The 27,132-nt window shown below is 47.1% G+C and overlaps 2 protein-coding genes across 2 annotated transcripts in view; one reads left to right on the top strand and one right to left on the bottom strand.

Annotated features, from left to right (window-relative positions):
• The window catches only part of LOC139424275 (sodium/mannose cotransporter SLC5A10-like), a 72,545-nt gene that overhangs the window by 26,714 nt on the left and 18,699 nt on the right, over window positions 1–27,132 (top strand). The window contains exon 10 of the mRNA XM_071175965.1: window positions 4,399–4,534. Coding sequence (XP_071032066.1) covers window positions 4,399–4,534 — 136 coding nt within the window. The remainder of the gene's footprint in view (window positions 1–4,398; window positions 4,535–27,132) is intronic.
• LOC139424274 (protein FAM83G-like) lies at window positions 49–26,265 on the bottom strand. Its single transcript, XM_071175964.1, has 6 exons — window positions 24,814–26,265; window positions 22,850–23,017; window positions 14,875–14,999; window positions 13,752–14,247; window positions 10,554–11,501; window positions 49–2,216 (listed from the first exon to the last, which is right to left on the bottom strand). The coding sequence occupies exons 1-6, from the start codon at window positions 25,294–25,296 to the stop codon at window positions 1,851–1,853; spliced, it is 2,586 nt and encodes an 861-aa protein (XP_071032065.1). The 5' UTR covers window positions 25,297–26,265; the 3' UTR covers window positions 49–1,850.

The raw sequence follows: 27,132 nt of genomic DNA, 5'->3' as shown, positions 1-27,132 counted from the left end.
TCTAACCCCTGACCTTTAACTCCTAACAGTAAAAACCAACCAACAACGTTCAGTCAAGATCACTTTATTGATAATTCTCCTAATGTTTTAACAACGTTCATGTCCAACATCGGCAAAAATCTGCCATCGTTTCAAAACGTTACTCACGCCCCCATAGTCCCAGTAACCAATCAGAGTGAGCGTTAGGCCACTCAGAGTCTCTCCAGCCAAGTAAACCTAGCTGGTCAGACTACGGGGGCCTGGAGAGGACAGCCCTCTCAAACAGAGGAAAATCAAATAAATCCTTAAATCTTAAGGTTTCAACAAATGTCCAGATTACGTCCAGATCGCCCCATTGGCCAGATTACGTCCAGATCGCCCCATTGGCCAGATTACGTCCAGATCGCCCCATTGGCCAGGAAAGGCCATGTTAAAAAAACAACATCATTAAAACATTTTTCTGGCAAACATTAAAAAACCAGCTGGAAAATGTCCTGGAAACATTCAATTCATGTGACAGTAGATAGACAGTAGATAGACAGTAGACAGAATCCAGACAAGGGTAGTTAAAGGTAGAGTCAGCGATGCAAAAAGTAAACAGCAGAATTTGACGACTTCTGCGAAAACTAAGAATATGAAGCGAGAGTCTGTCTTGGTCCTGCAGCTATCACGTTGTATCAGAGTGAGTCTGTCTTGGTCCTGCAGCTATCACGTTGTATCAGAGTGAGTCTGTCTTGGTCCTGCAGCTATCACGTTGTATCAGAGTGAGTCTGTTTTGGTCCTGCAGCTATCACGTTGTATCAGAGTGAGTCTGTCTTGGTCCTGCAGCTATCACGTTGTATCAGAGTGAGTCTGTCTTGGTCCTGCAGCTATCACATTGTATCAGAGTGAGTCTGTCTTGGTCCTGCAGCTATCACATTGTATCAGAGTGAGTCTGTTTTGGTCCTGCAGCTATCACGTTGTATCAGAGTGAGTCTGTTTTGGTCCTGCAGCTATCACGTTGTATCAGAGTGAGTCTGTCTTGGTCCTGCAGCTATCACGTTGTATCAGAGTGAGTCTGTCTTGGTCCTGCAGCTATCACGTTGTATCAGAGTGAGTCTGTCTTGGTCCTGCAGCTATCACGTTGTATCAGAGTGAGTCTGTCTTGGTCCTGCAGCTATCACGTTGTATCAGAGTGAGTCTGTCTTGGTCCTGCAGCTATCACGTTGTATCAGAGTGAATCATGATCTCCTGTACAGATACCCTGAGTTACTGCATCGTCTTGTATCATGTTCATCTGCAATATTCTCTGTTCATCCTGCTCCTTGTGGCAACATATTGCTGAGTCTCATTTTCAACATTCAGATAACATTCTTTAAACAATAGAGAAACATCCAAATGTCCAGTCAAGTTATTAATCTAGTCAGAGCAACCAATCAGACACATGATCTGGTCAGAGCAACCAATCAGACACATGATCTGAACAGAGCAACCAATCAGACACATGATCTGGTCAGAGCAACCAATCAGACACATGATCTGAACAGAGCAACCAATCAGACACATGATCTGGTCAGAGCAACCAATCAGACACATGATCAAGTCAGAGCAATCCAATCAGACACATGATCTAGTCAGAGCAACCAATCAGACACATGATCTGGTCAGAGCAACCAATCAGACACATCATCTGGTCAGAGCAATCCAATCAGACACATGATCTGGTCAGAGCAACCAATCAGACACATGATCAAGTCAGAGCAACCAATCAGACACATGATCAAGTTAGAGCAACCAATCAGACACATGATCAAGTCAGAGCAACCAATCAGACAAACATAAAAAACATAACTTCCTGCTAGCCGTCCCATTGGTCCATACATTAGTCAATCCTAGCCGACCTCCTTGTTGTCAAGCGACGCTTTCGTCTGTGGGGCTATATACCGCCCCCTCAGTAGTTGATTGGTCAGTTTGGAGAAGGACACGCCCATAGCTCCTGCCGGATTGGATGCTCGGCGTGGGGAGGCGTGGCCAGGGGAAAGTCCCGCCCCTTTGTAGGCAGGGCTGTGTCGTCTTGGCGACCGGCTGGAGCGAGTATCGGAGGGCTGCAGTGATTGGCCCTGCAAGTAGCGATGTCCTCCAATCGCAGGGCACGATGCTAGTGGCGAGCGGTGGACACTTCCTGGTTTGGCAATGACGACTTTAGCCCTGCCACTCTGGCGTCCATCACGACCTGGCGACCTGGAGCTCTGAAACAACTAGAGAGTCAGAGAGAGAGGGAGCGTTAGACTGAGAGCGAGAGGGCGCGCTAGACTGAGTCAGAGAGAGAGAGGGAGCATTAGACTGAGTCAGAGAGAGAGGGAGTGTTAGACTGAGTCAGAGAGAGAGGGAACGTTAGACTGAGTCAGAGAGAGAGAGGGAGCGTTAGACTGAGTCAGAGAGAGAGAGGGAGTGTTAGAATGAGTCAGAGAGAGAGAGGGAGTGTTAGACTGAGTCAGAGAGAGAGAGGGAGTGTTAGACTGAGTCAGAGAGAGAGAGGGAGTGTTAGACTGAGTCAGAGAGAGAGAGGGAGCGTTAGACTGAGTCAGAGAGAGAGAGGGAGTGTTAGACTGAGTCAGAGAGAGAGGGAGTGTTAGACTGAGTCAGAGAGAGAGAGGGAGCGTTAGACTGAGTCAGAGGGAGAGAGGGAGCGTTAGACTGAGTCAGAGAGAGAGGGAGTGTTAGACTGAGTCAGAGAGAGAGGGAGTTAGACTGAGTCAGAGAGAGAGAGGGAGCATTAGACTGAGTCAGAGAGAGAGGGAGCGTTAGACTGAGTCAGAGAGAGAGAGGGAGCGTTAGACTGAGTCAGAGAGAGAGAGGGAGCGTTAGAATGAGTCAGAGAGAAAGGGAGCATTAGACTGAGTCAGAGAGAGAGGGCGCGCTAGACTGAGTCAGAGAGAGAGAGGGAGCGTTAGACTGAGTCAGAGAGAGAGATGGAGTGTTAGACTGAGTCAGAGAGAGAGAGGGAGCGTTAGACTGAGTCAGAGAGAGAGAGGGAGCGTTAGACTGAGTCAGAGAGAGAGGGAGTGTTAGACTGAGTCAGAGAGAGAGCGTTAGACAGAGAGAGGGAGCGTTAGACTGAGTCAGAGAGAGAGAGGGAGTGTTAGACTGAGTCAGAGAGAGAGGGCGCGCTAGACTGAGTCAGAGAGAGAGAGGGAGCGTTAGACTGAGTCAGAGAGAGAGATGGAGTGTTAGACTGAGTCAGAGAGAGAGAGGGAGCGTTAGACTGAGTCAGAGAGAGAGAGGGAGCGTTAGACTGAGTCAGAGAGAGAGAGGGAGCGTTAGACTGAGTCAGAGAGAGAGAGGGAGTGTTAGACTGAGTCAGAGAGAGAGGGCGCGCTAGACTGAGTCAGAGAGAGAGAGGGAGCGTTAGACTGAGTCAGAGAGAGAGGGAGCATTAGACTGAGTCAGAGAGAGAGAGGGAGCGTTAGACTGAGTCAGAGAGAGAGGGAGAGTTAGATCTACATACTAACACACTGTCCTGACCCATACTGCCTGACTACAGTTAGATCTACATACTAACACACTGCCCTGACCCATACTGCCTGACTACAGTTAGATCTACATACTAACACACTGCCCTGACCCTGACCCATACTGCCTGACTACAGTTAGATCTACATACTAACACACTGCCCTGACCCATACTGCCTGACTACAGTTAGATATACATACTAACACACTGCCCTGACCCTGACCCATACTGCCTGACTACAGTTAGATCTACATACTAACACACTGCCCTGACCCATACTGCCTGACTACAGTTAGATCTACATACTAACACACTGCCCTGACCCATACTGCCTGACTACAGTTAGATCTGCATACTAACACACTGCCCTGACCCATACTGCCTGACTACAGTTAGATCTACATACTAACACACTGCCCTGACCCATACTGCCTGACTACAGTTAGATCTACATACTAACACCCTGCCCTGACCCTGACCCATACTGCCTGACTACAGTTAGATCTACATACTAACACACTGCCCTGGCCCTGACCCATACTGCCTGACTACAGTTAGATATACATACTAACACACTGCCCTGACCCTGACCCATACTGCCTGACTACAGTTAGATCTACATACTAACACACTGCCCTGACCCATACTGCCTGACTACAGTTAGATCTACATACTAACACCCTGCCCTGACCCATACTGCCTGACTACAGTTAGATCTACATACTAACACACTGCCCTGACCCATACTGCCTGACTACAGTTAGATCTACATACTAACACCCTGCCCTGACCCTGACCCATACTGCCTGACTCGTGTCACCGTTCAGTTAACCAGACAGTTATTACACAGGACTGTTTCTATTGGTCATGAAGACACTCTTTATTTTCTCATACATTTGTGTGTGTGTGTGTGTGTGTGTGTTTAGGTCATCGTGCAGAGGTCCCTGTCAGCTAAGAACCTGTCTCATGCCAAAGGCGCTTCTATCCTGGCGTCCTACCTCAAGATGTTACCCTTCATATTCATCATACTTCCAGGCATGATCAGCAGAGCTCTGTACCCAGGTAACACCCAGCCCTCTGTTTTCAGGTAACACCCAACCCTCTGTACCCAGGTAACACCCAACCCTCTGTACCCAGGTAACACCCAGCCCTCTGTACCCAGGTAACACCCAGCCCTCTGTACCCAGGTAACACCCAGCCCTCTGTACCCAGGTAACACCCAGCCCTCTGTACCCAGGTAACACCCAGCCCTCTGTACCCAGGTAACACCCAGCCCTCTGTACCCAGGTAACACCCAGCCCTCTGTACCCAGGTAACACCCAGCCCTCTGTACCCAGGTAACACCCAGCCCTCTGTACCCAGGTAACACCCAGCCCTCTGTACCCAGGTAACACCCAGCCCTCTGTACCCAGGTAACACCCAGCCCTCTGTACCCAGGTAACACCCAGCCCTCTGTACCCAGGTAACACCCAACCCTCTGTACCCAGGTAACACCCAGCCCTCTGTACCCAGGTAACACCCAGCCCTCTGTACCCAGGTAACACCCAGCCCTCTGTACCCAGGTAACACCCAGCCCTCTGTTTTCAGGTAACACCCAGCCCTCTGTACCCAGGTAACACCCAGCCCTCTGTACCCAGGTAACACCCAGCCCTCTGTACCCAGGTAACACCCAGCCCTCTGTACCCAGGTAACACCCAGCCCTCTGTACCCAGGTAACACCCAGCCCTCTGTACCCAGGTAACACCCAGCCCTCTGTACCCAGGTATCAACTAGTAAAATACAGTAGACCTAGAACTTCCATCATCAACTAGTAAAATACAGTAGACCTAGAACTTCCATCAACTAGTAAAATACAGTAGACCTTCCATCATCAACTAGTAAAATACAGTAGACCTAGAACTTCCACCATCAACTAGTAAAATACAGTAGACCTAGACCTTCCATCATCAACTAGTAAAATACAGTAGACCTAGAACTTCCATCATCAACTAGTAAAATACAGTAGACCTAGACCTTCCATCATCAACTAGTCTCAGTATGTGTATCTCTTTATTTAACTAGGCAAAACAGTGCTCCTCTGTCTCAGCATGTGTATCTCTTTATTTAACTAGGCAAAACAGTGCTCCTCTGTCTCAGCATGTGTATCTCTTTATTTAACTAGGCAAAACAGTGCTCCTCTGTCTCAGTATGTGTATCTCTTTATTTAACTAGGCAAAACAGTGCTCCTCTGTCTCAGTATGTGTATCTCTTTATTTAACTAGGCAAAACAGTGCTCCTCTGTCTCAGTATGTGTATCTCTTTATTTAACTAGGCAAAACAGTGCTCCTCTGTCTCAGTATGTGTATCTCTTTATTTAACTAGGCAAAACAGTGCTCCTCTGTCTCAGTATGTGTATCTCTTTATTTAACTAGGCAAAACAGTGCTCCTCTGTCTCAGTATGTGTATCTCTTTATTTAACTAGGCAAAACAGTGCTCCTCTGTCTCAGTATGTGTATCTCTTTATTTAACTAGGCAAAACAGTGCTCCTCTGTCTCAGTATGCGAAGACCATGTATCTCTATCCATTAATTTATTTAACTAGGCTAAGCCCAGCTAAGAACAAATTGTTATTTACAATCACGGCCTACACCAGCCAAACCCGGACGGCGCTGGGCCAATCACGGCTTACACCAGCCAAACCCGGACGGCGCAGGGCCAATCACGGCTTACACCAGCCAAACCCGGACGGCGCAGGGCCAATCACGGCTTACACCAGCCAAACCCGGACGGCGCAGGGCCAATCACGGCCTACACCAGCCAAACCCGGACGGCGCAGGGCCAATCACGGCTTACACCAGCCAAACCCGGACGGCGCAGGGCCAATCACGGCCTACACAAGCCAAACCCAGACGGCGCAGGGCCAATCACGGCCTACACCAGCCAAAACCCAGACGGCGCAGGGCCAATCACGGCCAGTTGTGATTCAGCGTGGTTATTTGGAGGTTTTTCAATAACTTCCTTTAAACATTCAATAAGATTTAATTAACACAGAGCACAGATTGAACACATGGACATTTATCTGCTTAGGTATTAGTCATGCAAACACATTTCTTTTTATTGTGGCATGGAGTCAGTGAGATTTGAACCTATGAGCTTGTGTTCTCTATCCCTGGAATTAGTCCACTGGGCCACCAGGATGAGGCTAACATGCCATGTTTGTTTATGCATACAAAGCTGTTCATTTTAGTCTATTCAAACAGACCACATTTCAAAGGAAACGAGCACTATGAACATCAGGTGTAGCCAGTTAGTGGGCTTGGCAACACACCTGAACACACTTAACTAGAGGATAGAGAGAGTTTTGTCAAGGCTGAGAACGGAATGTAGATGTCTTGAAATAACTTTCTTAGAACATGACTAAATAGAACCATGAGAAAACCTGCAGAAAACATGCTGAAGGACTGAAATTACCACTGAAGAACGTTGCTTCTTAACATTCTCTGAACATTCTGGGAACATGACTAAATAGAACTATGAGAAAACCTGCAGAAAACATGCTGAAGGACTGGCATTACCACTGAAGAACGTTGCTTCTTAACATTCTCTGAACGTTCTGGGAACATGACTAAATAGAACTATGAGAAAACCTGCACAAAAAGTTATGCTGAAGGACTGAAATTACCACTGAAGAACGTTGCTTCTTAACATTCTCTGAACGTTCTGGGAACATGACTAAATAGAACTATGAGAAAACCTGCACAAAAAGTTATGCTGAAGGACTGAAATTTCCACAGTAGAACGTTGTTTTTTAGTGTTCTCTAAAACTATTCCCCATGTCAAATCAGTTGGAGAACATTCCTAATACACATTAGATGGGCTCTCTTCCTCCCTCTCTCTTGTCTTTCTCCCCCTCTCTCCTCTTCCTCCCTCTCTCTCCTCTTCCTCCCTCTCTCCCTTTCACACACAGCTAATGTTCTCTCTCTCTGCTGCTCACTAAAGTAATTAGTAACACCTCATGCTGAAACTGAACTGCAGATGTGAGAGTGTGTGTGTTAGGGTTTAATACCGGTGGCCGGTATCCCGGGACTTCCCCACCCAGCTTCTTCCTGTTTCCCGAGAAAAATAATGATGGGTCCCGTGGACCAATAATATACCATTTCTATGCAACCATACAAAATGTGTGAATAGCTTCATGAACCAGACATATCAACTCTTCATCAACCAGACATATCAACTCTTCATCAACCAGACATATCACCTCTTCATTAACCAGACATATCAACTCTTCATCAACCAGACATATCAACTCTCTGGCTGCATTAACCAGACATATCAACTCTCTGGCTGCATTAACCAGACATATCAACTCTTCATTAACCAGACATATCAACTCTTCATTAACCAGACATATCAACTCTTCATTAACCAGACATATCAACTCTTCATTAACCAGACATATCAACTCTTCATCAACCAGACATATCAACTCTTCATGAACCAGACATATCAACTCTTCATCAACCAGACATATCAACTCTTCATCAACCAGACATATCAACTCTTCATTAACAGACATATCAACTCTTCATCAACCAGACATATCAACTCTTCATTAACCAGACATATCACCTCTTCATTAACCAGACATATCAACTCTTCATCAACCAGACATATCAACTCTTCATGAACCAGACATATCAACTCTTCATCAACCAGACATATCAACTCTTCATCAACCAGACATATCAACTCTTCATTAACAGACATATCAACTCTTCATCAACCAGACATATCAACTCTTCATTAACCAGACATATCACCTCTTCATTAACCAGACATATCAACCCTTCATCAACCAGACATATCAACTCTTCATTAACCAGACATATCAACTCTTCATCAACCAGACATATCAACTCTTCATGAACCAGACATATCACCTCTTCATTAACCAGACATATCAACTCTTCATTAACCAGACATATCACCTCTTCATTAACCAGACATATCAACTCTTCATCAACCAGACATATCAACTCTCTGGCTGCATTAACCAGACATATCAACTCTCTGGCTGCATCAACCAGACATATCAACTCTTCATGAACCAGACATATCAACTCTTCATTAACCAGACATATCAACTCTTCATTAACCAGACATATCAACTCTTCATTAACCAGACATATCAACTCTTCATTAACAGACATATCAACTCTTCATCAACCAGACATATCAACTCTTCATCAACCAGACATATCAACTCTCTGGCTGCATCAACCAGACATATCAACTCTTCATTAACCAGACATATCAACTCTTCATTAACCAGACATATCACCTCTTCATCAACCAGACATATCAACTCTTCATTAACCAGACATATCACCTCTTCATTAACCAGACATATCAACTCTTCATTAACAGACATATCAACTCTTCATCAACCAGACATATCAACTCTTCATCAACCAGACATATCAACTCTCTGGCTGCATCAACCAGACATATCAACTCTTCATTAACCAGACATATCAACTCTTCATTAACCAGACATATCACCTCTTCATTAACAGAACATATCAACTCTTCATTAACAGACATATCAACTCTTCATCAAACAGACATATCAACTCTTCATTAACCAGACATATCAACTCTTCATTAACCAGACATATCAACTCTTCATTAACCAGACATATCAACTCTTCATTAACCAGCCATATCAACTCTTCATTAACAGAACATAAAGTCCGAAAGTATTCAGACCCCTTTCCTTTTTTCATATTTTGTTTTTGTTATTTTTCTGGTCCTCTCCTAGTGAGGGTTATTAACCCACAGTGTCTCCACCTGTCTGATGTGTCTGTTGACCCCTAGGTCTAATCTGGTCCTCTCCTAGTGAGGGTTATTAACCCACGGTGTCTCCACCTGTCTGATGTGTCTGTTGACCCCTAGGTCTAATCTGGTCCTCTCCTAGTGAGGGTTATTAACCCACGGTGTCTCCACCTGTCTGATGTGTCTGTTGACCCCTAGGTCTAATCTGGTCCTCTCCTAGTGAGGGTTATTAACCCACGGTGTCTCCACCTGTCTGATGTGTCTGTTGACCCCTAGGTCTAATCTAGTCCTCTCCTAGTGAGGGTTATTAACTCACGGTGTCTCTACCTGTCTGATGTGTCTGTTGACCCCTAGGTCTAATCTAGTCCTCTCCTAGTGAGGGTTATTAACCCACGGTGTCTCCACCTGTCTGATGTGTCTGTTGACCCCTAGGTCTAATCTGGTCCTCTCCTAGTGAGGGTTATTAACCCACGGTGTCTCCACCTGTCTGATGTGTCTGTTGACCCCTAGGTCTAATCTGGTCCTCTCCTAGTGAGGGTTATTAACCCACGGTGTCTCCACCTGTCTGATGTGTCTGTTGACCCCTAGGTTTAATCTAGTCCTCTCCTAGTGAGGGTTATTAACCCATGGTGTCTCCACCTGTCTGATGTGTCTGTTGACCCCTAGGTCTAATCTGGTCCTCTCCTAGTGAGGGTTATTAACCCACGGTGTCTCCACCTGTCTGATGTGTCTGTTGACCCCCAGGTCTAATCTGGTCCTCTCCTAGTGAGGGTTAATAACCCACGGTGTCTCCACCTGTCTGATGTGTCTGTTGACCCCTAGGTCTAATCTGGTCCTCTCCTAGTGAGGGTTATTAACCCACGGTGTCTCCACCTGTCTGATGTGTCTGTTGACCCCTAGGTCTAATCTGGTCCTCTCCTAGTGAGGGTTATTAACCCACGGTGTCTCCACCTGTCTGATGTGTCTGTTGACCCCTAGGTCTAATCTGGTCCTCTCCTAGTGAGGGTTATTAACCCACGGTGTCTCCACCTGTCTGATGTGTCTGTTGACCCCTAGGTCTAATCTGGTCCTCTCCTAGTGAGGGTTATTAACCCACGGTGTCTCCACCTGTCTGATGTGTCTGTTGACCCCTAGGTCTAATCTGGTCCTCTCCTAGTGAGGGTTATTAACCCACGGTGTCTCCACCTGTCTGATGTGTCTGTTGACCCCTAGGTCTAATCTGGTCCTCTCCTAGTGAGGGTTATTAACCCACGGTGTGGGTGTCTCACCTGTCCGATGTGTCTGTGTGGCTGAGGGCGTGTCTGTTGACCCCTTCTGTCCTGTGATTGGCTCATTAGAACTCCCCTGTCGTCTGATTGGCTGTGAGGCCGAAGGTCCAGCATGCTCTGGGAGAACCTCGCCATCACATTGACCCCATTTCCATGACGATGACCCTTGCCAACCTGGCCCAACTCTGCTGTTAACCCATTGGCCACCGGCGAGGATTCTGTGGGTTCTGATTCGTTGCACTCGTAGTATAAGTCGTCAGACGACGTGTTATTGGCTGTCTGGTCACATAGCGCCGTGATGCTGTCATTATCGTCATGACTACTGTTGCCCCGCCTCCCCTCTAGCCCCTCCTCCACCCACTCCTCCTCCTCTAGCCACTCCTCCTCAAGCCCTTCCTCCTCCTCCTCTTTCTCGTCTCTCTGCCCATGGCGGGACTTGGTATCCATCAGTGTTTCCGATTGGCTAATGGAGGCAGGCGGTGTCCCTGATTGGCTTTCGGTCCTGGGGACCAGGCTGACCTGTGGTTGGCCAGACTGGTGAGAATGGGCAGGGCTAATGAGGAGCTGCAGGGTGCGAGGTTTAGGGACTGGAGGGGCGGAGGGGTTTATGTCAGGTGTATCAGGGTGTTGTGTATCAGGTGTATCAGGGTTCTGTGTATCAGGCGTATCAGGGTTCTGTGTATCGGGGTTCTGTGTATCAGGCGTGTCAGGGTTCTGTGTATCAGGGTTCTGTGTATCAGGCGTATCAGGGTTCTGTGTATCGGGGTTCTGTGTATCAGGCGTGTCAGGGTTCTGTGTATCAGGGTTCTGTGTATCAGGCGTCTGTTTGTCGTGCTGTGTATTCCGTAGAGTAGCAGTCTCAGGTAGGGGTTTCTCAGGCAGGCTGAAGGGAGAGCTGAACCTGATGGCCTGGCTGGTCTCAAACTGTTGACTTCTCTGGAGGTGGACCTGTTAACAGTCAGAAACATTATCAGTCAGGTCCTACACATGTTACATGTGTTAGAGAAAGGGTGAGGAGAAAGGGTTAGGAGAAAGGGTTAGGGTGAGGAGAGAGGGTTAGGGTGAGGAGAAAAGGTTAGGAGAAAGGGTTAGGGTGAGGAGAGCGGGTTAGTGTGAGGAGAGAGGGTTAGGGTGAGGAGAAAGGGTTAGGGTGAGGAGAGAGGGTTAGGGTGAGGAGAAAGGGTTAGGAGAAAGGGTGAGGAGAGCGGGTTAGTGTGAGGAGAGAGGGTTAGGGTGAGGAGAAAGGGTTAGGAGAAAGGGTGAGGAGAAAGGGTTAGGGTGAGGAGAAAGGGTTAGGGTGAGGAGAAAGGGTTAGGGTGAGGAGAAAGGGTTAGGGTGAGGAGAAAGGGTGAGGAGAAAGGGTTAGGGTGAGGAGAAAGGGTGAGGATAAAGGGTTAGGGTGAGGAGAAAGGGTGAGGAGAAAGGGTTAGGGTGAGGAGAAATGGTTAGGGTGAGGAGAGAGGGTGAGGCGAAAGGGTGAGGAGAGAGGGTTAGGGTGAAGAGAAAGAGTGAGGAGAAAGGGATAGGAGAGAGGGTTAGGGTGAGGAGAAAGGGTGAGGAGAGAGGGTGAGGAGAAAGGGTTAGGGTGAGGAGAAAGGGTTAGGGTGAGGAGAAAGGGTTAGGGTGAGGAAGAGAGGGTTAGGGTGAGGAGAGAGGGTTAGGGTGAGGAGAGAGGGTTAGGGTGAGGAGAAAGGGTGAGGAGAAAGGGTTAGGGTGAGGAGAAAGGGTTAGGGTGAGGAAGAGAGGGTTAGGGTGAGGAGAAAGGGTAAGGAGAAAGGGTTAGGGTGAGGAGAGAGGGTTAGGAGAGAGGGTTAGGGTGAGGAGAGAGGGTTAGGGTGAGGAAGAGAGGGTTAGGGTGAGGAAGAGAGGGTTAGGGTGAGGAAGAGAGGGTTAGGGTGAGGAGAAAGGGTTAGGAGAAAGGGTTAGGAGAAAGGGTTAGGGTGAGGAGAGAAAGGTTGGGGTGAGGAGAAAGGGTTAGGAGAAAGGGTGAGGAGAAAGGGTTAGGGTGAGGAGAGAGGGTGAGGGTGAGGAGAGAGGGTGAGGGTGAGGAGAAAGGGTGAGGAGAAAGGGTTAGGGTGAGGAGAAAGGGTGAGGAGAAAGGGTGAGGAGAAAGGGTGAGGAGAAAGGGTGAGGAGAAAGGGTGAGGAGAAAGGGTTAGGGTGAGGAGAAAGGGTGAGGAGAAAGGGTTAGGAGAAAGGGTTAGGGTGAGGAGAGAGGGTTAGGGTGAGGAGAAGGGGTTAGGGTGAGGAGAAGGGGTTAGGGTGAGGAGAGAGGGTTAGGGTGAGGAGAAAGGGTTAGGGTGAGGAGAGAGGGTTAGGGTGAGGAGAGAGGGTAAGGAGAAAGGGTGAGGAGAAAGGGTGAGGGGAAAGGGTGAGGGGAAAGGGTGAGGGGAAAGGGTTAGGGTGAGGAGAGAGGGTTAGGGTGAGGAGAAAGGGTGAGGGTGAGGAGAAAGGGTAAGGAGAAAGTGTGAGGAGAAAGGGTGAGGAGAGAGGGTTAGGGTGAGGAGAAAGGGTGAGGAGAAAGGGTTAGGGTGAGGAGAAAGGGTTAGGGTGAGGAGAAAGGGTTAGGGGAAAGGGTTAGGGTGAGGAGAAAGGGTGAGGAGAAAGGGTGAGGAGAAATGGTTAGGGTGAGGAGAAAGGGTTAGGGTGAGGAGAAAGGGTTAGGGTGAGGAGAAAGGGTTAGGGTGAGGAGAAAGGGTTAGGGTGAGGAGAAAGGGTTAGGGTGAGGAGAAAGGGTTAGGGGAAAGGGTTAGGGTGAGGAGAAAGGGTGAGGAGAAAGGGTGAGGAGAAAGGGTGAGGAGAAAGGGTTAGGGTGAGGAGAAAGGGTGAGGAGAAAGGGTTAGGGTGAGGAGAAAGGGTGAGGAGAAAGGGTTAGGGTGAGGAGAAAGGGTGAGGAGAAAGGGTTAGGGGAAAGGGTTAGGGTGAGGAGAAAGGGTGAGGAGAAAGGGTTAGGGTGAGGGGAAAGGGTTAGGGTGAGGAGAAAGGGTTAGGGGAAAGGGTTAGGGTGAGGAGAAAGGGTGAGGAGAAAGGTTTAGGGTGAGGAGAAAGGGTGAGGAGAAAGGTTTAGGGTGAGGAGAAAGGGTGAGGAGAAAGGTTTAGGGTGAGGAGAAAGGGTGAGGAGAAAGGTTTAGGGTGAGGAGAAAGGGTTAGGGTGAGGGGAAAGGGTTAGGGGAAAGGGAAACAGTATAGAGTAACAAACCTGTTGGGGGCGGGACGCGTCTCTCACGTTGATGAAGCCAATCACGTCGCGGGGGGGGTCTGGCTCCGGCCAGGTGGGCAGGTATGGGATCAGGTACGCCTTCTCCAGATTGGCTAGTCCTGGGTGGAGGGGCGGGGCCTCCACTGGCTCTCTGGCAGGCTTTAGAACCCGTCCCAGAGGATTTTGGGTAGTGGAGTTCTTGTTGCTAGAGTCGTTAGCAGAGCTAGCTGGGCTAGCATTGTTAGCTTTAGCCTGTGACGTAACTAGTGCGTATTTAGGGTTGATTAGTTTCCTAGCAACGGCTGCGGAGACCGGGGCAGGGGTGGCGATGGGGGTGAGGTCAGGGATAGGCTCCTCCTCCAGCGGAACCTTGGCGAGGGACACACCCCTAGAGGTCATGTAGAGATCACGGAACTGTTTGTCGAACGTCTCAACTGCCTGACCGCTCAGAACCGTGATCAAGTTCCGGTCCAGACGAGACGCCGACCACGTGAAGCTGAGGAGAGAGAACATACAGGGTCAGGGTACCTGTATGATCCAGTCACGGCTCTGTCTACCAGCATGCATCTCTGACTGAGAGGGTCAGGGGTCAGGGTACCTGTATGATCCAGTCACAGCTCTGTCTCCGTCTACCAGCATGTATCTCTGACTGAGAGGGTCAGAGGTCAGGGTACCTGTATGATCCAGTCACAGCTCTGTCTCCGTCTATCAGCATGCATCTCTGACTGAGAGGGTCAGGGGTCAGGGTACCTGTATGATCCAGTCACAGCTCTGTCTCCGTCTACCAGCATGTATCTCTGACTGAGAGGGTCAGAGGTCAGGGTACCTGTATGATCCAGTCACAGCTCTGTCTCCGTCTATCAGCATGCATCTCTGACTGAGAGGGTCAGGGGTCAGGGTACCTGTATGATCCAGTCACAGCTCTGTCTCCGTCTACCAGCATGTATCTCTGACTGAGAGGGTCAGAGGTCAGGGTACCTGTATGATCCAGTCACAGCTCTGTCTCTGTCTATCAGCATGTATCTCTGACTGAGAGGGTCAGGGTACCTGTATGATCCAGTCACAGCTCTGTCTCCGTCTATCAGCATGTATCTCTGACTGAGAGGGTCAGAGGTCAGGGTACCTGTATGATCCAGTCACAGCTCTGTCTCCGTCTATCAGCATGTATCTCTGACTGAGAGAACCTCGGACCTTCTGAGCCGAGCGAGTGTAGAACTCTACTCCTTCACTACATCGCACACGCAGGTTCTAGAGGACAGAGAACACACACACACACACACACACACATGAATCCATGTTATTATATAACCTGTTGCAGAACACAGTTAACAGACACAGTTCCACTGAAAACCAGATAATTACAAAGTATTACATATTATATGACACTGGGGAGAAAACGGGGTCAAAGTAACTCAAATAATTACTATATTAAAACATTATATATATATATATATATATATATATATATATATATAAAACATTATTTAATACAACAACACAAAATCTTTAAAAAATAAACCTGCAGTATTCTGAAACTTAAGTCTGGTGTGTGTGTGGTGTTAATCTCTCTAATAAGGGTGTGGCGTTAGGCGGAGCAATGCCTCTTGGGTAATATTGCTTTACCAAAGGAAAATGTCCCCAGTGCAGTAAAACTAGAGATGGAGGGATAGGCGTGGGGGTGGGAGAAAATGGGGAGGGGGAGAGAAGAGAACAGGGGAGGGAGAGAGAAGAGAACAGCGGAGAGAGAGAAGGGGGAGGGATAGAGAAGAGAACAGCGGAGAGAGAGAAGAGGGGAGGGAGAGAGAAGAGGGGAGGGAGAGAGAGAAGGGGGAGGGAGAGAGAAGAGAACAGCGGAGAGAGAGAAGAGAACAGCAGTGAGAGAGAAGGGGGAGGGAGAGAGAAGGGGGAGGGAGAGAGAAGAGAACAGCGGAGAGAGAGAAGGGGGAGGGAGAGAGAAGAGAACAGCGGAGGGAGAGAAGGGGGAGGGAGAGAGAAGAGAACAGCGGAGGGAGAGAAGGGGGAGGGAAAGAGAAGAGAACAGCGGAGAGAGAGAAGGGGGAGGGATAGAGAAGAGAACAGCGGAGAGAGAGAAGGGGGAGGGATAGAGAAGAGAACAGCGGAGAGAGAGAAGAGGGGAGGGAGAGAGAAGAGAACAGCGGAGAGAGAGAAGGGGGAGGGAGAGAGAAGAGAACAGCGGAGAGAGAGAGAAGGGGGGAGGGAGAGAGAAGAGAACAGCAGTGAGAGAGAAGGGGGAGGGAGAGAGAAGGGGGAGGGAGAGAGAAGAGAACAGCGGAGAGAGAGAAGGGGGAGGGAGAGAGAAGAGAACAACGGAGAGAGAGAAGGGGGAGGGAGAGAGAAGAGAACAGCGGAGAGAGAGAGAAGGGGGGAGGGAGAGAAGGGGGAGGGAGAGAGAAGAGAACAGTGGAGAGAGAGAGAAGGGGGAGGGAGAGAGAAGAGAACAGCGGAGAGAGAGAAGGGGGAGGGAGAGAGAAGAGAACAGCGGAGAGAGTGAAGGGGGAGGGAGAGAGAAGGGGGAGGGAGAGAGAAGAGAACAGCGGAGGGAGAGAAGGGGGAGGGAAAGAGAAGAGAACAGCGGAGAGAGAGAAGGGGGAGGAAGAGAGAAGAGAACAGCGGAGAGAGAGATGGGGGAGGGAGAGAGAAGAGAACAGCGGAGAGAGAGAAGGGGGAGGAAGAGAGAAGAGAACAGCAGAGAGAGAGATGGGGGAGGGAGAGAGAAGAGAACAGCGGAGAGAGAGAAGTGGGAGGGAGAGAGAAGGGGGAGGGAGAGAGAAGAGAACAGCGGAGAGAGAGATGGGGGAGGGAGAGAGAAGAGAACAGCGGAGAGCGAGCAGGGGGAGGGAGAGAGAAGAGAACAGCGGAGAGAGAGAAGGGGGAGGGAGAGAGAAGAGAACAGCGGAGAGAGAGAAGGGGGAGGGAGAGAGAAGCTCTGATCATTTAGGAGGTGGGAGGTGGTCAGTACATTCGTTAAGTATTCAGACTCCTTCCATGTTTCCACATTCTGTTACGTTACAGCCTTTCTAACATGGATTAAACAAAAATATTTCCTCATCAATCTAATTATGGGGTATTGTGATGTCATTATGGGGTATTGTGATGTCATTATGGGGTATTGTGATGTCATTATGGGGTATTGTGATGTCATTATGGGGTATTGTGATGTCATTATGGGGTATTGTGATGCATTATGGGGTATTGTGTGTAGAATAAGGCTGTAACGTAAAACAAAATGTGTTAAAAGTGGGTCTGAATACTTTCCCAATGTACTGTCTTTAGAGTGTAGTCTATGTGGTTGATTTAATTGTGTTTGTGTGTGCGTGCGTGCGGGTGTGTATGTTCACGTGCGTGTGTCTAATTGACTGCAGCAGCAGTATGGAATGTGCTGAATGTTCTTCTGGAAGCTTATGAAACTAAAACACTTAACAACTCCAAGAGTTAAGCTGCAGAACGAGTTCCTCTATTCTCCACAGAATACATACAGACAGAGAGATAACAGACAGTCAAACTGCAGAACTAGTTCCTCTATTCTCCACAGAATACATACAGACAGAGAGAGATAACAGACAGTCAAACTGCAGAACTAGTTCCTCTATTCTCCACAGAATACATACAGACAGAGAGAGATAACAGACAGTCAAACTGCAGAACTAGTTCCTCTATTCTCCATAGAATACATACAGAGAGAGATAACAGACAGTCAAACTGCAGAACTAGTTCCTCTATTCTCCACAGAATACATACAGACAGAGAGATAACAGACAGTCAAACTGCAGAACTAGTTCCTCTATTCTCCACAGAATACATACAGACAGAGAGAGATAACAGACAGTCAAACTGCAGAACTAGTTCCTCTATTCTCCACAGAATACATACAGACAGAGAGATAACAGACAGTCAAACTGCAGAACGAGTTCCTCTATTCTCCACAGAATACATACAGACAGAGAGAGATAACAGACAGTCAAACTGCAGAACTAGTTCCTCTATTCTCCACAGAATACATACAGACAGAGAGATAACAGACAGTCAAACTGTAGAACTAGTTCCTCTATTCTCCACAGAATACATACAGACAGAGAGATAACAGACAGTCAAACTGCAGAACTAGTTCCTCTATTCTCCACAGAATACATACAGACAGAGAGAGATAACAGACAGTCAAACTGCAGAACTAGTTCCTCTATTCTCCACAGAATACATACAGACAGAGATAACAGACAGTCAAACTGCAGAACGAGTTCCTCTATTCTCCACAGAATACATACAGAGAGAGATAACAGACAGTCAAACTGCAGAACTAGTTCCTCTATTCTCCACAGAATACATACAGACAGAGAGATAACAGACAGTCAAACTGCAGAACTAGTTCCTCTATTCTCCACAGAATACATACAGACAGAGAGAGATAACAGACAGTCAAACTGCAGAACTAGTTCCTCTATTCTCCACAGAATACATACAGACAGAGAGATAACAGACAGTCAAACTGCAGAACGAGTTCCTCTATTCTCCACAGAATACATACAGACAGAGAGAGATAACAGACAGTCAAACTGCAGAACTAGTTCCTCTATTCTCCACAGAATACATACAGACAGAGAGATAACAGACAGTCAAACTGCAGAACTAGTTCCTCTATTCTCCACAGAATACATACAGACAGAGAGATAACAGACAGTCAAACTGCAGAACGAGTTCCTCTATTCTCCACAGAATACATACAGACAGAGAGAGATAACAGACAGTCAAACTGCAGAACTAGTTCCTCTATTCTCCACAGAATACATACAGACAGAGAGATAACAGACAGTCAAACTGCAGAACGAGTTCCTCTATTCTCCACAGAATACATACAGACAGAGAGAGATAACAGACAGTCAAACTGCAGAACTAGTTCCTCTATTCTCCACAGAATACATACAGACAGAGAGATAACAGACAGTCAAACTGCAGAACTAGTTCCTCTATTCTCCACAGAATACATACAGACAGAGAGAGATAACAGACAGTCAAACTGCAGAACTAGTTCCTCTATTCTCCACAGAATACATACAGACAGAGAGAGATAACAGACAGTCAAACTGCAGAACTAGTTCCTCTATTCTCCACAGAATACATACAGACAGAGAGAGATAACAGACAGTCAAACTGCAGAACTAGTTCCTCTATTCTCCACAGAATACATACAGACAGAGAGATAACAGACAGTCAAACTGCAGAACTAGTTCCTCTATTCTCCACAGAATACATACAGACAGAGAGAGATAACAGACAGTCAAACTGCAGAACTAGTTCCTCTATTCTCCACAGAATACATACAGACAGAGAGAGATAACAGACAGTCAAACTGCAGAACTAGTTCCTCTATTCTCCACAGAATACATACAGACAGAGAGAGATAACAGACAGTCAAACTGCAGAACTAGTTCCTCTATTCTCCACATAATACATACAGACAGAGAGATAACAGACAGTCAAACTGCAGAACTAGTTCCTCTATTCTCCACAGAATACATACAGACAGAGAGATAACAGACAGTCAAACTGCAGAACTAGTTCCTCTATTCTCCACAGAATACATACAGACAGAGAGATAACAGACAGTCAAACTGCAGAACTAGTTCCTCTATTCTCCACATAATACATACAGACAGAGAGATAACAGACAGTCAAACTGCAGAACTAGTTCCTCTATTCTCCACAGAATACATACAGACAGAGAGAGATAACAGACAGTCAAACTGCAGAACTAGTTCCTCTATTCTCCACATAATACATACAGACAGAGAGATAACAGACAGTCAAACTGCAGAACTAGTTCCTCTATTCTCCACAGAATACATACAGACAGAGAGATAACAGACAGTCAAACTGCAGAACTAGTTCCTCTATTCTCCACAGAATACATACAGACAGAGAGATAACAGACAGTCAAACTGCAGAACTAGTTCCTCTATTCTCCACAGAATACATACAGACAGAGAGATAACAGACAGTCAAACTGCAGAACTAGTTCCTCTATTCTCCACAGAATACATACAGACAGAGAGATAACAGACAGTCAAACTGCAGAACTAGTTCCTCTATTCTCCACAGAATACATACAGACAGACAGATAACAGACAGTCAAACTGCAGAACTAGTTCCTCTATTCTCCACAGAATACATACAGACAGAGAGAGATAACAGACAGTCAAACTGCAGAACTAGTTCCTCTATTCTCCACAGAATACATACAGACAGAGAGATAACAGACAGTCAAACTGCAGAACTAGTTCCTCTATTTTACACAGAATACATACAGACAGAGAGATAACAGACAGTCAAACTGCAGAACTAGTTCCTCTATTCTCCACAGAATACATACAGACAGAGAGATAACAGACAGTCAAACTGCAGAACTAGTTCCTCTATTCTCCACAGAATACATACAGACAGAGAGAGATAACAGACAGTCAAACTGCAGAACTAGTTCCTCTATTCTCCACAGAATACATACAGACAGAGAGATAACAGACAGTCAAACTGCAGAACTAGTTCCTCTATTCTCCACAGAATACATACAGACAGAGAGAGATAACAGACAGTCAAACTGCAGAACTAGTTCCTCTATTCTCCACAGAATACATACAGACAGAGAGATAACAGACAGTCAAACTGCAGAACTAGTTCCTCTATTCTCCACAGAATACATACAGACAGAGAGATAACAGACAGTCAAACTGCAGAACTAGTTCCTCTATTCTCCACAGAATACATACAGACAGAGAGATAACAGACAGTCAAACTGCAGAACTAGACCAGACGGACAAACAAACATCTCAAAGGAACAGAGAAAAGGGAAAGGAGAGACAGAAGGAAACAAGACAGTCGGTCAGGACTACAACCAGACAGACAGAGACAAGACAGTCGGTCAGGACTACAACCAGACAGACAGACAGACAGAGACAGGACAGTCGGTCAGGACTACAACCAGACAGACAGACAGACAGAGACAAGACAGTCGGTCAGGACTACAACCAGACAGACAGACAGACAGAGACAGGACAGTCGGTCAGGACTACAACCAGACAGACAGAGACAAGACAGTCGGTCAGGACTACAACCAGACAGACAGAGACATGACAGTCTGTCAGGACTACAATCAGACAGACAGACGGAAACAAGACAGTCTGTCAGGACTACAACCAGATTGTCAGACAGAAACAAGACAGTCTTTCAGTACTACAACCAGACAGAATCAAAACAGTCTGTCAGAACTACAACCAGACAGCCAGACAGAGACAAGACAGTCGGTCAGAACGACAACCAGACAGACAGACAACCAGACATACAGACAAGACAGTCTGTCAGTACTACAACCAGACAGACAGACAAGACAGCTTGTCAGTGCTACAACCAGACAGACAGAGACAAGACAGTCTGTCAGTACTACAACTAGACAGACAGACAGACAGACAGACAACCAGACATACAGACAGACACAAGACAGTCTGTCAGGACTACAACCAGACAGAGACAAGACAGTATGTCAGTACTACAACCAGACAGACAGACAGCCAGACAGACAGAGACAAGACAGTCTGTCAGTACTACAACCAGACAGACAGACAGAGACAAGACAGTCTGTCAGGACTACAACCAGACAGACAGAGACAAGACAGTATGTCAGGACTACAACCAGACAGACAGACAGACAGACAGACAGAGACAAGACAGTGTCAGGACTACAACCAGACAGACAGACAGACAGAGACAAGACAGTTTGTCAGGACTACAACCAGACAGACCCAGCAGGGTTGGCAGTTTGGGTTTATTAAAGGTAGACTCAGAGATATGATGTAAATACAGAAAGTAAATGGCATAGTGGGTCAACTTCCACAACAACTAAGAGCGTTGAAGTAGAGGCTCAACTCTCTAGGCTCTTTTCTTGCCCTGACTACCACACTGTGAACAGCGTGAAGCGAAACCGTGGACGTGATTAAGTACTGTGTGTGACCATGTGAGAGCGCAGTGTTGCATCTCGCTCATCTTAATATCTCCGGTGCTGCTCAACATAATTTCACAAAGTCTACCTTTAAGCCAGGCAAGCTCAAACACGTACAGATAAAGTATTGCAATTATTTGACAAGTATCTGAAACCCAGGTCTGGTGTGTGTGTGTGTGTGGAGTTAGTCTCTTTAATAAGGGTGTGGCATTGGGCGGAGCAATGCCTTGTGGGTAATATTTCTGTACCAAAGGAAAATGTCCCCAATGCAGTAAAACTAGAGATGGAGGGGTAGGCGTGGGGGTGGGAGAAAATGGGGAGGGGGAGAAGAGAACAGCGGAGAGAGAAGAGAACAGCGGAGAGAGAGAAGGGGGAGGGAGAGAGAAGAGAACAGCGGAGAGAGAGAAGGGGGAGGGAGAGAGAAGAGAACAGTGTAGAGAGAGAACGGGGAGGGAGAGAGAAGAGAACAGCGGAGAGAGAGAAGGGGGAGGGAGAGAGAAGAGAACAGCGGAGAGAGAGAAGTGGGGAGGGAGAGAGAAGAGAACAGCGGAGAGAGAGAAGTGGGGAGGGAGAGAGAGAAGGGGGAGGGAGAGAGAAGAGAACAGCGGAGAGAGAGAAGGGGGAGGGAGAGAGAAGAGAACAGTGGAGAGAGAGAGAAGGGGGGAAGAGAACAGCGGAGAGAGAAGGGGGAGGGAGAGAGAAGAGAACAGCGGAGAGAGAGAAGTGGGGAGGGAGAGAGAAGAGAACAGCGGAGAGAGAGAGAAGGGGGAGAGAGAGAGAAGGGGGAGGGAGAGAGAAAGAAACAGAGAAGACAGTAAGAGAACAGGGGAGAGAGAAGCAAATAATGTGTGTGACCGTGTGAGAGCGCAGTGTTGCATCTCGCTCATCTTAATATCTCCGGTGCTGCTCAACATCATTTCACAAAGTCTACCTTTAAGCCAGGCAAGCTCAAACACGTACAGATAAAGTATTGCAATTATTTTACAAGTATCTGAAACCCAGGTCTGGTGTGTGTGTGTGTGTGTGTGTGTGTGTGTGTGTGTGTGTGTGTGTGTGTGTGTGTGTGTGGTGTGTGTGTGTGTGTGTGTGTTACCTTGAGGTGTCCCTGGTGCATATTGGCTCTACAACACATGTCCAGGAAGCAGGAGACAGCAAATGTGTCGATGACGATGTAGACAGGAACTCTTCTCTTATAGGCCGCATCTAACAGGTCCTTATAGATGTCAACATCACTGAACTGATCCATCACTACTGCTATAACCTGGAGAACAGACACACAGTGGTTATAACCCTGACCCATCTAACAGGTCCTCATGTCAACATCACTACTGCTATAACCTGGAGAACAGACACACAGTGGTTATAACCCTGACCCATCTAACAGGTCCTTATGTCAACATCACTAAACTGATCCATTACTACTGCTATAACCTGGAGAACAGACACACAGTGGTTATAACCCTGACCCATCTAACAGGTCCTCATGTCAACATCACTACTGCTATAACCTGGAGAACAGACACACAGTGGTTATAACCCTGACCCATCTAACAGGTCCTCATGTCAACATCACTACTGCTATAACCTGGAGAACAGACACACAGTGGTTATAACCCTGACCCATCTAACAGGTCCTCATGTCAACATCACTACTGCTATAACCTGGAGAACAGACACACAGTGGTTATAACCCTGACCCATCTAACAGGTCCTCATGTCAACATCACTACTGCTATAACCTGGAGAACAGACACACAGTGGTTATAACCCTGACCCATCTAACAGGTCCTCATGTCAACATCACTACTGCTATAACCTGGGAGAACAGACACACAGTGGTTATAACCCTGACCCATCTAACAGGTCCTCATGTCAACATCACTACTGCTATAACCTGGAGAACAGACACACAGTGGTTATAACCCTGACCCATCTAACAGGTCCTCATGTCAACATCACTACTGCTATAACCTGGGAGAACAGACACACAGTGGTTATAACCCTGACCCATCTAACAGGTCCTCATGTCAACATCACTACTGCTATAACCTGGAGAACAGACACACAGTGGTTATAACCCTGACCCATCTAACAGGTCCTCATGTCAACATCACTACTGCTATAACCTGGAGAACAGACACACAGTGGTTATAACCCTGACCCATCTAACAGGTCCTCATGTCAACATCACTACTGCTATAACCTGGAGAACAGACACACAGTGGTTATAACCCTGACCCATCTAACAGGTCCTTATGTCAACATCACTAAACTGATCCATTACTACTGCTATAACCTGGAGAACAGACACACAGTGGTTATAACCCTGACCCATCTAACAGGTCCTCATGTCAACATCACTACTGCTATAACCTGGAGAACAGACACACAGTGGTTATAACCCTGACCCATCTAACAGGTCCTCATGTCAACATCACTACTGCTACAACCTGGGAGAACAGACACACAGTGGTTATAACCCTGGCCCATCTAACAGGTCCTCATGTCAACATCACTACTGCTATAACCTGGAGAACAGACACACAGTGGTTATAACCCTGACCCATCTAACAGGTCCTCATGTCAACATCACTACTGCTATAACCTGGGAGAACAGACACACAGTGGTTATAACCCTGACCCATCTAACAGGTCCTCATGTCAACATCACTACTGCTATAACCTGGAGAACAGACACACAGTGGTTATAACCCTGACCCATCTAACAGGTCCTCATGTCAACATCACTACTGCTATAACCTGGAGAACAGACACACAGTGGTTATAACCCTGACCCATCTAACAGGTCCTCATGTCAACATCACTGACCACATACCTTCTGAGACTGTGAAATAGTCTGTAGTCTGTACTGTGTGTAGTCTACCTTCTGAGCCTGTGATATAGTCTGTACTGTGTGTAGTCTACCTTCTGAGCTTGTGATATAGTCTGTACTGTGTGTAGTCTACCTTCTGAGCCTGTGATATAGTCTATAGTCTGTACTGTGTGTAGTCTACCTTCTGAGCCTGTGATATATAGTCTGTACTGTGTGTAGTCTACCTTCTGAGCCTGTGATATAGTCTTCCGGACAACCTCCTTGATGTGTGTTTGTCCATCAGCTGGGGGCTGCGTGTGCACGTTGACACGTGTCACTCCTCGGTATGACACGGCGTCGGGCCAGCCCAGGTCCAGGTCGGGTATAGAACCTTCAGAGCGGTCGGGCCAGTACTGTAATGACAGTGGCCCATTGCCCCCGTCATACTCCTTCGGGGACGCGCTGCCCGCTCCCGCCTCGGCCTTGAGGTGCTCGCTTCCAGGCCGGTAGGCCTCCACGGTGCGCGCCAGCCGCAGGAGCTCCGGTTCAGACAGGAAGTGTCGGAGGTCATGTTCACTGAGGTAGCTGCTAAAGGCCTCTCGCCCCCCGGTCAGCAGAGCCTCGAGCGCGAGCCGCTGGTCCTCGCTGTAGAAGAACTCGGGTTTGGACTCGGTCACGCGCCAGTTGATGTGATGCTCATCGAGACACTGCACCTGAGACAGAGCCATGGCGCTACGCTTTATCAATACCTAACTGATAATCACTGACGGATCAATGATATAACCCGACCGACCGAGTGTTACTGAAGAACATTAAATATACAATCCCACGGTTGAACCGGGAGATTTACCAAACCTTTCCGACAAGAGTTCAACTGTCTCAGCTCATGTTGTATTCGTATCCGTGTACACCAGCTTCCCACGATTTGTCCCATAAAACACGAATAAGGTTTAAAATAAATAAAACGGCGACTTTTCTCCTCAAAGCCGACAGAAACCTAGACCGACTAGTTAATCAGCAGCACCATTTTAACTACCGGTCGTCCAAATTGAGTCAGTGCGTCTCCTCGTGTTGTAAAACGCAATAGAATTGAGCAGAAGTAAATAGTTACAGGCTGAATGTGAAATGTCTCTGTGAGATTATCACGGGTTCATCTCCCAGCCTCAAACCACATCTCATGAACAAACACGCAGACACAGGTAAACCGGGACAAACTTCCCCACCCCGCCACGCCCGTCACACATGACCGCTCCAGCCCCGTTCCGGTCGAGCAGCGGGGATGTGTGTTCGTGTGAGTCAGAGGATCTTTTCAAACAGCAGCAGCTTTAATCCAGACGGACGTGGGTGACTTGTTCAACTATTCTGATGACGAGACTCTTTTCAAAAAAAGTCTCGTCTGTCTGCGGTTCAAAACTTTTCTCTCGGTTCTATTGTACTGGAAGCGAGGCACTTCCTAGATCCCGTTTAGTTCCTCTAGAAAACTGTTGACAGTTGAAGCAGCTTTGAGACAAAACTCTGCGGAGTTTCTTCCAAAAGTGTCTTGTCCTTTTATAGACAAAGTCCCAAATACAAAACGAACGGTTAATAATAACGATAGTTAATAACCGCTAATTATCCTGTATCGCGGAGAGATCTAGTGTGTCTGTTGGTAACTCGAGCTGTGAACTCTGTAACGGAAGCTGTCCTCACCGGGGACTCGAGGGCGGAGTGTCCGGTTAGTGGGTCAGTAAATAATACAGAGAGAACCTAGAAACACTATAACCCCGCCTCATGTGTCGTGGCTAGAAGGTATCCAGCTTTAGTCAGAATTGACTTTTTTTGTAGCCGGTTACGCCTCGATCACACCGAAAGTGTTTTACATTTTGGTTCACCAGAAGTACATTCATTTCCAATGAAACGAGGGTTATAATTGTGTATAATAATCATATACATTAAAACCAGGGTAATAATAATGGTGTGTTTTGCACCTGTGTTTTAGGGCATTCACCCATGTTTGGACCTGGTACTTTGTTAAGGACATTAAAGCGTTTTTTCCCGTTTACTTTGCTCTCTGCTTTTTGACTCACTCACCCACCGTTACACGTTGTTCAGGAATATCTTGGGGTGGTAAATCAGAGTTTACCAATTGATCTCTGAGATTTCTGCCCCGCGAGAATACGACCAAGGGAAGGTCCGAAAACACATTACCGAGACGATCATCGAATTTTAGGATGTGCCAATGTTTGTGAACAATTCCCTTAATTTGTTCAGACCACTTTGAATAGCGAGTAGTTAGAACACAAGAATTAGTCTTTTTGCGAGACTTGAACAAGATCATGTCTCGTTTTGTTTTGAATTTTCTCAATGGTAATATTAATCTGATCATTTTTGTAGCCCCTCTCCTTGAACTTTCTTTGCGTCTCAGCCATATTTCTGTCGAAATCTGATTGTTTTTTGCAAATTCTTTTGATTCGACAGAATTGGCTGTAGGGCAAACTGTTTTTCAGGCGAAGCGGGTGACAACTATCAGCCCTCAACAAACTTACGATCAGTAGGTTTCCTGTAAAGATCAGTGTATAGAACAT

The sequence above is a fragment of the Oncorhynchus clarkii genome, chromosome 13, assembly GCF_045791955.1.
Source record: "Oncorhynchus clarkii lewisi isolate Uvic-CL-2024 chromosome 13, UVic_Ocla_1.0, whole genome shotgun sequence".
Taxonomy (NCBI): domain Eukaryota; kingdom Metazoa; phylum Chordata; class Actinopteri; order Salmoniformes; family Salmonidae; genus Oncorhynchus; species Oncorhynchus clarkii.
Note: the sequence above shows the minus strand (reverse complement) of the source record. Positions and strands in the feature narration are given on the sequence as shown.